This window comes from Egretta garzetta, unplaced genomic scaffold (genome assembly GCF_000687185.1).
Source record: "Egretta garzetta isolate BGI_Z169 unplaced genomic scaffold, ASM68718v1 scaffold235, whole genome shotgun sequence".
NCBI classification, from domain to species: Eukaryota; Metazoa; Chordata; class Aves; order Pelecaniformes; family Ardeidae; genus Egretta; species Egretta garzetta.
Genome location: NW_009259792.1, coordinates 1,146,432 through 1,156,948, shown reverse-complemented (window position 1 = coordinate 1,156,948; position 10,517 = coordinate 1,146,432). Strand labels below are relative to the sequence as shown.

Here is a 10,517-nt window from a genome sequence, read left to right as displayed (position 1 = left end):
AGTAACTTTTCCCCAATCAAAAAAAAAAAAAAAAAAAAAGCTACTCAAAGGCTACAGACTGCTGTCAGTGCCATCTCACCATCTTTCTCAGGATAGGAAACATTGCAACAACATAGCCAAGAGATGGCATCACTGGAAGTCTGAAATTGTTGCATGACCCTGGCTGTAAACCCCCCTGGGAGGAACACCAGCTAGGGCTTATCTTTGGCGTGCATCAGGTTCTCATTATTTCTCACTTCCAGATCCTCATATTGCATAAATTTCATTAATTATCCCAACCACTTCACGCCACTTTTCCACAAAGATTTAACAGCCACAGGCTGTAGTGAGAGCTCATGTTACGTAGACCGCACAATCTCTGCTAAACCAGTATGCTATGAAGAATGATCATATATAACTACACCTAACCCAGACTTCTTGCAGCTAGAGATAAGCTGATGCTACAAACTCCCAGCCACACATTAATGAATTCACCTCCCTGACTCCCAGGTTAAGAGAACATAATTTAAACAACCTGATGTTTGGTACTTTAGCTTCCTTGAATTCAGCACTCCCCTATTCCCAACTAAAATAAATTAAAATTATTTTTTATGTAGTGCTCTGGGCTCTCCATTCTATTTTGGATTTATTAACAAGTCTTTTTCTATCTGTGTATTTTGATCATGTGCAACTGATGTCCTGGTCATTGGTGTGGCTTTCCAGGTTAACCCAAGCACTTGAGTCAGCCAGAGCTAGGAGACGATATAGAGGATGACTGTGAGACACGTGTTACCTTTATCTGAGCGCTGGGGTGTATAGGAACCATTTAAGATAACCACAAGCAGCAATCTCTGTTCTTTTTGGATCTGACCTGCTCATATGGAGACAGGGAAAGGGACATTCTCCTAAGTAATTACATTTTATGTTTATAAAATGCTTTTTATTGTTACAGAACTATATACAACCACTTCTGCTGTTAAATAGGAAAGATAATGCATCAGAACCTGCTGCAAAATGACATGTATCAGGTCAGGGCTAGAGCCCCAGTTCCCTTTTTGATTGGAGTTGCAATTTTTAAAAATACAAATCAAAAAGAAATAGGTGCATTAGGAAATATGTACATAGGGGTGCTGTCCTTTCCTTTTTGCACATAGTCTTTTCACTGCTCAAGAAATCTAACACAACTACCCTTCAATTAACTCGTTATTTGCCATCCAAATCAACCTTCAGAATAACTGCTGTACGTCCGATGAACTGGATAGAAAAGTGGGTAAAATGTCCCTGGGATAAGGGAATAGCTATTCTTGCTTAGCCCTTGAAAACTGAAAGTCAATTACTCTGCTGAAATTGAGGTCTACTTCCCACATGGCATAAGTCTGCACTGATAGTTCCAAGGAGTCCGAGGTCCTCAGGTACTTTACTCTGCTGACAGAAAGAACATGCAGGTACTACTTTTACTCTGCTCGCCTCTGCTTTATTCTCCTTGCGCTGCAGCACTCCAGCTGTTAAAAATTAAGCTAAAAACTTTTATTTACTTCAAAGAGAAAAGTCAAGTATCAGTATGTTCAGAGATTGCAATGTCTCTGGACATCACAAGAGCATGAACCAGCAAAGAAAATGGAGTGAGGACGTTCGCAGGCAACAAAGATTGTTGCTCTCCTGCAGCTTAACATCTCTTTTCTCTATAACCTTGCTGTGCTTAATTGTCATTGGGAAGCATTTTCCTTTTACTTTCAAGAGAACCTAAACCAAGAGTTTGTTAGGCAGAACCAGGGAAAGCTCCCATTGATCACCCTGCGGCTAGTAAATACGTGGAGACCCAGTCACGAGCACTTTGCGGGGTTAGTTTCCTTATCTCACAGTAGCGGATATCCGACCTTGAATTCCAGCTCTGGTTATAGCCAGATGCTGACACCTCTAGGACAGCCATTTATCACTGGCTGGAGCTGCCAGACCTTATGAGTCCAGGGATTTGCGTATTGCAGAGTCACTGAGAAGTGACGTGTTGGGATTATGCATGTGGACAGATACCCATGGCTGGTTTAGAATGCAAGGGGCAGCATAGCTGAATTTAAGATTTACAGTTGTGGAGCATACCATAAAAATTCCTTTTAAATGGCCAAGATATTTTATTATCACTGTAACATCTATTTAGTCTCACTCTTAATTTATCTTACTTTTACAAGTTCCTACAGAGGTTAGCTGAGCAACATTAGCAGTAGACAAAAAAATAACTTTTTAGCATCCCTGAGAAGTGAAGAATTATAACTATTTCCTTCTGTTAACAACACAAAAATATTAAGGAGCAGATTGTTATCTGACATAAATCATCATTTACCCATTTTCATCTCATGGCTCAGCCCCAGGCAATGAAATATAATCACACAGATGAAATCTGTGGCAGAGCTAGAACCTGAAAAAAATCTAGTCTTCTCTGAATGGTGGGATATGAGCTCATGGTGTTCAACATGCCTTAGGTCTCTGTCTGTGAAACTAGTAATATAAGGTAAGATGGACATCAGCGAGTGACTGCAAATATTCTACTAGATCATCTCAAGGGATATGGCAGTGTAAATTCATTAGCCTTCATGGAGCAACAGGAGCTTAGATGAGGTGAAATCTTGCCTCTCTGAGGGGAAAGGAATGTGGAGAGGAAAAGCAAATTCATTACGAAGACAGTGTAGGATGTGTGTAAATATGCACGGTATCCAGCATATGGGGGTGGGGTATTTCTTCTGACACACAAACATGAAGGAAAGTCTGGAGCTTACAGAGTGCAATTACATTTCTTAAAGCCACTTCTTTAATTTATTTAATTTATGTTTGATGTCTTGGTATAACTCAGTTTATATGAGCAAATAAGCTATAACAGTATAACATAATCATGAAGTAAATGGGCAAAGAGTCTGATGGCCACACCTAACAAATTCTGAAGGGTCAGGGCATGGATTGCTCTCACCTATTCACTGTTAAATTTGTAGCACTACCATGGGTTTGGGTCCAGGCAATTAGCACTCCTCTAAGCAGCGCCTAGGCAGAGTAGAAGAGGTAGCACGGGCCACCAGCCACTTCCAATAAGCAGTATGGGATCCTGTTCAGGTGAGGAAGCTGGGATGTATGGACAGAAGCCATGTCATGGCAACTGATAAACGAGCTACTGAACACTCTGCAGCCTGTCTTATTTACAAGTATAAATGTAGTTAATTCAACTGTGGACACGTGAATTGAGTCCACTGAACCTCCCATCTCAAGTTGATCAGCAGTGGTACCTGATGTCCTATGAACGGGGTTTACAATAAAATTACAGGAGAATGGAAAAATTATTCCCATTCCAAGTAGACAAACTCCCTGGCACATTTGGTAACGAACCTACTCACCAGCATTATCCTGCTGCTTGGTATTTTTGATGTATGCAGAAAATTTGGAGAAGATGTCGATTCCAGCAGTGTTTGATTCCCGGTGCTTAGCAGCCAGCTTGGGGTACCTGAAAATGGAGAAGCAGTGTGGGGAGTAACATCTTGTTACCAGAAACACAGTGATGATTACAAACACAATTTACAAGAAGAAAGAAAAAAGCCCTGTAGGAGGAACTGCAATTAATGCTGTCATTTATCTCGAAGCAACAGGTTGGCAAGTCCCTCTTAATAATACCTGTGTCTGTCAAGGCAGGCATTTGGATAGTTACACAGGGATGGCTTCATGACAAAGGTAATTGCACTGGTGCTTTATCTGACCATGATCCAAGGTACAGCGGCCTTAAATCAGAAGGAAGCATAAATTTCCAGAAAGGTGCAGGGGAGTTTGGCAGTCAGCTCTCTCTATTATGAATGGCAGTCGTGTCTAATTCCCTATGCTGAAAATGTACTCCAGGATGTAATAGCAAGGCATGTTAGTATTACCCAGGTGAAGGAACATAAAATTTTCAGTCTCTGAATTGTTTTTTATAGACATCTGGTGCAAAGGAATATGTCGATTTGAAAGACCAACACAAACTAATGACTCCTACTGATTTCAGTGGTCTTGGACCAGAGTATAGAAAATTTAAATATCTGATCTCTTGCCTTAGGACTCGCCTATAGCTGCTGATTCAGTTGGAGGTAAAATGCTCCATAAGGAACTGAGCCAATTTTCATTGATTCCTAGATTTTAAAGTCCAAAACACAAGCCAACAATTTTTTTCCCATTATCCTTCTATTAAGCCCAAAATGTTTGACTAACTAAGGCATATCTGGTGAATCTAAACCTTTCCTTGGTAGCTTGTTCCAATGGCTAATCATCCATACTGAAAAAATTTGCCTTGTTTCTAATCCAAATTAGTTTGGTTATAACTTCCAGTCATGGGCTCTTGTCATTTCTTGACTGGAATAATGAGCACTTTTCTGCCTCCAGAGCCTCTTGTACTCTGTAATCAGTTCCCCTTCCAACCTTTCTAACACACCATACAGCTCAGAAACCTCCATTTTTTTGCTGTAAAATGCTTTTCCTGGCACAGATATTTTGTGTGGCAATTCTCGGCATCTATTCCAAGTTATTTTTAGCTTTCTAAAATGTGGACACCAGACCCCTACAAAATTTTTCTAGTATTGCTCTCCTTGATTCTGCATACAAGGGCATCCTGAAATGTGTACAGAGAAAACATTCTGCAGTTATTAGTCATACAAGTAACCTTCACACATGGAAGTCATCTCACTGAAGCCAGCAAGTTTCATAAATAAATATTACTCCTGTAAGTAAAGATTGTAGGAGGGAGTGCTTTTTAGGAACTCCTCTTAGGACATCTTTCATTCCTAGGAAATGGACTATTGACTGAAAAAATCCCAAGTTCTTACTTTGGAGGTGCAAGAATCTCTTCCAAGAATTCCTCAATCTTGTTAACATCTGTCTTGACTTCTCCATTAAAAGTCAGGAAAGGTGGGTGGGTCCCAGGAGCCAGATTGTGTAGGTCAGCTGGCTTTCTGCAAAGAGAGAAAAAGTCAGATCAGTGATCTTTATGGCCAGGTAGTTGCACAGATATTTATAGTTCCTACGAAATCGGTTTTCCCTTCTTTTTTTTTTCTTTCTGTAGTTTGTGGTTAGAAGGATTTGAAACTACCCCAAGCACCCTGTTTAATATAAAAACATTCCACAAGTGAATAAAAAAAACTCCAGACCTGAATCCCGACTGTTCTGTTGCGCACCACAGTCTCTCTAGGCTAGATACAAATCCGATTGAACTTGGTGGGGCCTTTCTATAGGGAAAACACTGGATAATATAACTATTTTCAATTAAACTGAACAATTTTTACCTTTTCAGGTCAACAGTGGTGACGTTGAACACAACTCCTTTGAGCCACAGGATCATGAAGAGACGCTGGGAGAATGGGCAGTTCCCAATGCTTTCTCCATCTATACCAGCCTGAGGGATGGAAAAGAGATTTCAGACTCGTTAGTGACTTACCTCCCTCAAGATGGAAAATTGGATGTTGAAAGAAAAATAACCAGTTTAACATAACTGACAGTGCCTGTTATTTAATATAGTTTATCATCAACACAAGAATTTAGTTAGTGCAGGATTCGGCCTTTGTAAGGAGCTTGAGAAAGCAACCTGGTGCCTCTCCTGAGGGCAGCTCTGGGTAAAGGAGATGTGTCCCTTTGCTGATGCCAAGCAACATCCAGGAGACTCTATTTTCTTTCAATTACTCTCATCCCTACAGGACTGCCTGACATGACTTCACGGACATGCTAGAAAACTCAGGACACATTTTCTGCTCTGTTTAAGTCTGTGGACTGCAGCTTATATCAGCCTAAGATCTGCTTCACTGTTTTACTATCCAAAATGTGAACTTTCAGATCTAGATTTAAACCCAAGCACTCCTGACATTCACTCAATCTTGATCATATCCAGTAAAGCAACAGCCTCAGACACAAACAACTAGATCCAGACAGAAATCTCCATCCGAATCCTTCCAAGGTTCAAGGCAGATTTCAGCCACCACATTCAGTCTGTTCCTATCTCTAGTACCTAATGAGTTGTCTACAAACCACTACAAAACAATAAAAAACTGCTAGTGTTAGCATTGAGGAAACAGCCTGGTTTTTCCTCTAAAAATTTATGGTCCTTAGCCATGCAAATTCTGACTTTGAGCCATGGAGGGATACAAATAACGCTAGCTGAGCTGAGCCAAAGCTGTGTCCAAGGACAACATCCCTCTACAATAATTATGCTTGTGGCCAAAGCTTTCAGGACGATAATGGTTTTGATAGATTTCCATTTTAATTTGTGGTACCATTGTGTTTAAAAGATTCTTATAATCCTGGTGAAGCAACCAACCTTCCGTTGTTGACCCACATGGGTTGCATAACTGTATTTTATGCACACAGTGTGTGTCCGAAAACAGCTGATGAAAAAGCTAAGCAAATACATGCCCTTTTCCTTTGCAGAAAATATTATATTACTGTTTGCTCTCATAAATTTTATCTTATTAATATTCAAGCTGTGAGGTAGCATTTCTCTGTCTTAAAGAAGGAATCACTTCTAATTATTGCAGTTCTGTCAAACATTTGCAGCACAACAAGAAATATTTTGAGATGTGTCCAGTTGCTACAAATTCAGGCCTTGCATGCAAAATGTTTAGCTGAAAGATTTTCTGGTAGGTCTCATGAATCTTTCTCATGTCTTGAATGCAGCTTTTGATGATTCTGGGTTTAAAAACAAATTCCAGATCTCCCATACACCAGAATATGGACTGAGTGTGGATTCAAGGCTTGGAGACAACCCATCGTAAAGTTTAGGACTATGTAAAGAGTTTTTCTCTGGGTTCAGATTCTGTTTCAAACAACAACTCTAGAAGTATTTGGATATGGAAGTACAGTTTGGCTGCACTTTTACCTGAAATTATGGATCTGCAATATGCCTGGCACACGGCATATGCAAGAACCAGCAAACAATGTGGGTGAAAGAGTGGTATGGCATGAGGATGAGCAAGAGAAGAGGGATTTTCCCATCTGCCTGAGGTGTGAATAGCGTAGTTTGGGAAAATTTTGTTAAATAGTTAGCTCTGTTCTGCAAATTTCATGGCAAAAAAATTACAATCTTACCATGGGAATACCAGGAACCACTGTGTGCATGCAATAATTACTGCAAAGTCACATTTGTTGTTTTGGCTTTGGCTTGCTAAACCATTGCCAAGAACTTTTAACTTCTTACTCTTCCTGAAAAGAGGCAAATGCTATAGGAGAAAACAGCAACAAGACACCAAATTTCCCCTTGGCTTTTTCACCATCTCAATCAGATTCATATCCTTCATAATGGAATTGGCTAACTGAGTCTACAAACAAGATATTACAGGCCTAAAATTTGAAGAAAAACAGATCAACGACTGAATTAGAGGGCAAAAGAGTGCAGGCAGAAGGGTTGATTCTCATCTTACCTTCTCTGGATTTACTTTGGCTTATAACTCCATTGAGTCTGATTCACTCTTCACCTGACTCCCTTCAAAGTGAGTGTAAAACCCTGGTTTGCCAAGTCCTGCAAATACCTTGCGAGCAAAGGGGGTCTCATCTCACAATAACATGCAACGCTCCAGACCTCCTGCAAGTCTCCATCCTGCATGGAGGCAATCTCCCGCCTGTCCTCATCACCAACTTCTTGTGCTGCAAGTAACAATTTCAGGGACGAGACTCAGGGAGACCATTTCCTTGCTCTCTCCAATTATATATTCTCATGCAAAGGCTAAGGATTACTCAGATCTGCATCTTTTTACACGTTCTCCATCCAGCAAGGCAATGGTGAAAAACCGTCTGAAGACCAGAGAAGATTACTGGGGGAACAAAGCAGATGAATGGCAATGAAGACACAGAAGTGATGGGTCGTGTGAGGTTAAGGGATGCAGAAGTCATTGGGGAAAGGAGAAAGATGCAGAGTCTGGAAGAAATAAGATTCACTTAGGCATCAAAAATAAAATTAATTGTGGAGGTCGAATGAGGCCTCCAACAGCCCCAAATAGTCAAAATATCTTCCTGACACTTCCAAAAGAGTGGGAAACTTTAATTGCTAGAGACACATTGGGAATAGACAGAGGAAATTCCAGAAACGAAAGATAAACTAAAGAAAAAGCACGGTATGATCTCTGTTCAAAGCTCCTGGATCTGGAAGCCAGGCTCATGATTTGGGTGGAGTCTGACTCATGGGTTTTGATCTCATGTGACTGGCATAACTGAAAACGCTACCACAAATCACAAGGCAAACTGGTGACAGAGGAGGGAACAGAATCAAAATCTCCCCAGCAACACAATTTACCCATTAAATTCAGCTCTTTTTCTGCAGAAATTATAGACAAGGCTCTGTTGGCTTTGTGGATCCTTTCTCATTGCTTCTAACAGCAGTCAGTAATTCAATGTTCAGCACTCAAAAAGAGCAAAACCTTAGAAGGTAATAACTTCAAAGGCTTAAGAGAGTGTCTCGAGATCCCTTGTGAAGTCTATTAACTACCAGGAGGAGACGAGGAAGAACAGAGAACTTCCCAGGCTTAGTCACTCTTCGCTTCAAAGAAAAACAGCTTGCTTAAAGCACCCTGGTAGTGCCTAAATACAAGCCTATTATGCATCTGTCCAAGGTTAAGGGCTCAGAAACGTAGGAATTAAATAATACCTTCATCAAGATCAAGAACTCAAACAGTGGATGGAAAGAAAAGAACAAATAATTGGCAAGCTGGAGAAACACCATTTATCCCTGCTGTTGTTCACAAATGAGCACAAAAGCTTTCTGACATAGCTTCCCTGAAGCACAGCAAAAGTGATCAACCACTTACAAAAAGGAGCAATATGATGATATATGCGCTCTCCCTGCCAGTAACACCGGATATTTAATGATTTAATGATTGCAACTAGGGATAGACTTGAGGCTTTGTGGGCACTAGGATCAAGGAAACAGAGCTTTTAAAGTCCGCTACAATTCCCAAAGCTGTGAAAGTGTTTCAGAGCCACCTTCCCTCTGCAGATGAGCTCCCTATGGAGAAGAACCTCATCTGAAAAGGCAAATTCCCAGCGTGAATGTGTAAAACACATGTGAGGATTTGCTGGGTGAGACTCTGGCCAATGCTCATCCCACTAAACTTTAGCTGAGATGCATAAGGGAAAGTCTCCTGTGCGGGCAAGGTGGGGATGCACATCCAAAAGATGAATCTGGCCACTTTCCACTTTGACTGAATCCGATGAGTGAGTCTGAATTTAGGTGGGATGAATTTGGACCCCACCAGTAATAGATAAGCCTGAAATCTGTGGAGGCCTACTTGCAAATAATTTTGCTCCATCTTGGAAACATCACTTTCTGCTCCTGCTATTTCACAGAAACTTACTCTTATTAGTTTAGCTACTACTACTTCAGCTTTTCTACTTAACCTCCAGCCATTTAGGTACTTCACAGTAATTGAAGCAAGGTCCTGCCCTGGAACTTGGTATAATCATATCAGGAAAACCCCACCGTCACACCAGCTGTTTGCCTCTATCTGAGTAATGGCAAGAATGAACAAGATGTGCTCCTTCATTATTTATAAAGCACTCCTCCTTAAATACTTCAGCTATTTTTAAGGAATTAATTAAATCTGAAAGATATTTGTGTGCCCAAGCGGGGGTTGTATGCCACATTACCAAGGAAAAAAATTAAGAGAGTTTCGGGAGGGGAGGAAAAAAAAAAGTCTCAGTGATTTTATGAGCTTGTGCCAAATATTTTTGTAAAGTAACGGTAATATCAAGAGCCTCCAACCACTGCACAGCACAGCGGAACGACATGGACAAGGAGCTCTTCTCAAGTTCAAGCTACTACTTTGCTATAAATGAAATAACTGGAATAAACTTCCTTACTTGTTCCAAAAATACTCCAACTGCTACATGCACAGTGACTGCAATGCACACAGACAACCGTATATTATTTTAACTAACCTTAAGACGGGGGAGGGAGCAAGTTTCATTTCCAGTTATTCCCAAAATATAGCAGCTTTAAAGAAATATACCATCATTAATAATGACTAAGCATCTAGCTTAAAAATGGCAGCACTGGAAAGCAGGCTGGAAAGCACTCTGTTTTTTCCAGGGAAAGAATATATTTGGTTTTATCTGTTCTCCTTCTCTGTCCATTTTTCATTGCATTGAGGCCATGCACGGACACAACGGTCCAGTGCTCTTAGACTGGGGTAAAGTAGGCAGATATTTTTGATGACACTAAAACACATTTATTTTTCAAAAGGATTTTAAGAAGTTAACAAAAGCAAGCAGGCTAATTTACCTCAACATTTCCCAGTAAGGATTAAGGAGGGATTTGATTTCATCATCCCTACAATCAAAATCAGGACTCACATTACACATGGTTACACCCTCTCTGTTTTAAAATTGGGAAAGCGCCTGCCTTTTGACACTTACTCTCCTTACGCTCAGAACCCAAAGGGGAAGTGAAAATCCTATTCGAAACACAGAGCAGGCCAGGAAATATCCTATTTATTGTGCCATTAAAAAAAAAAATCTGTCTTAGTAATTATACCACACACACAATAGCACAAATCTCC

General features: G+C 40.5%; 1 protein-coding gene across 1 annotated transcript in view; it reads right to left on the bottom strand.

The window, feature by feature from the left end:
- CLIC5 (chloride intracellular channel 5) overlaps window positions 1–10,517 on the bottom strand; it is a 72,327-nt gene that overhangs the window by 19,131 nt on the left and 42,679 nt on the right. Inside the window, exons 2-4 of the mRNA XM_009639621.1 lie at window positions 5,265–5,374; window positions 4,809–4,934; window positions 3,357–3,463 (exon numbers count right to left, since the gene is read on the bottom strand). Coding sequence (XP_009637916.1) covers window positions 3,357–3,463; window positions 4,809–4,934; window positions 5,265–5,374 — 343 coding nt within the window. The remainder of the gene's footprint in view (window positions 1–3,356; window positions 3,464–4,808; window positions 4,935–5,264; window positions 5,375–10,517) is intronic.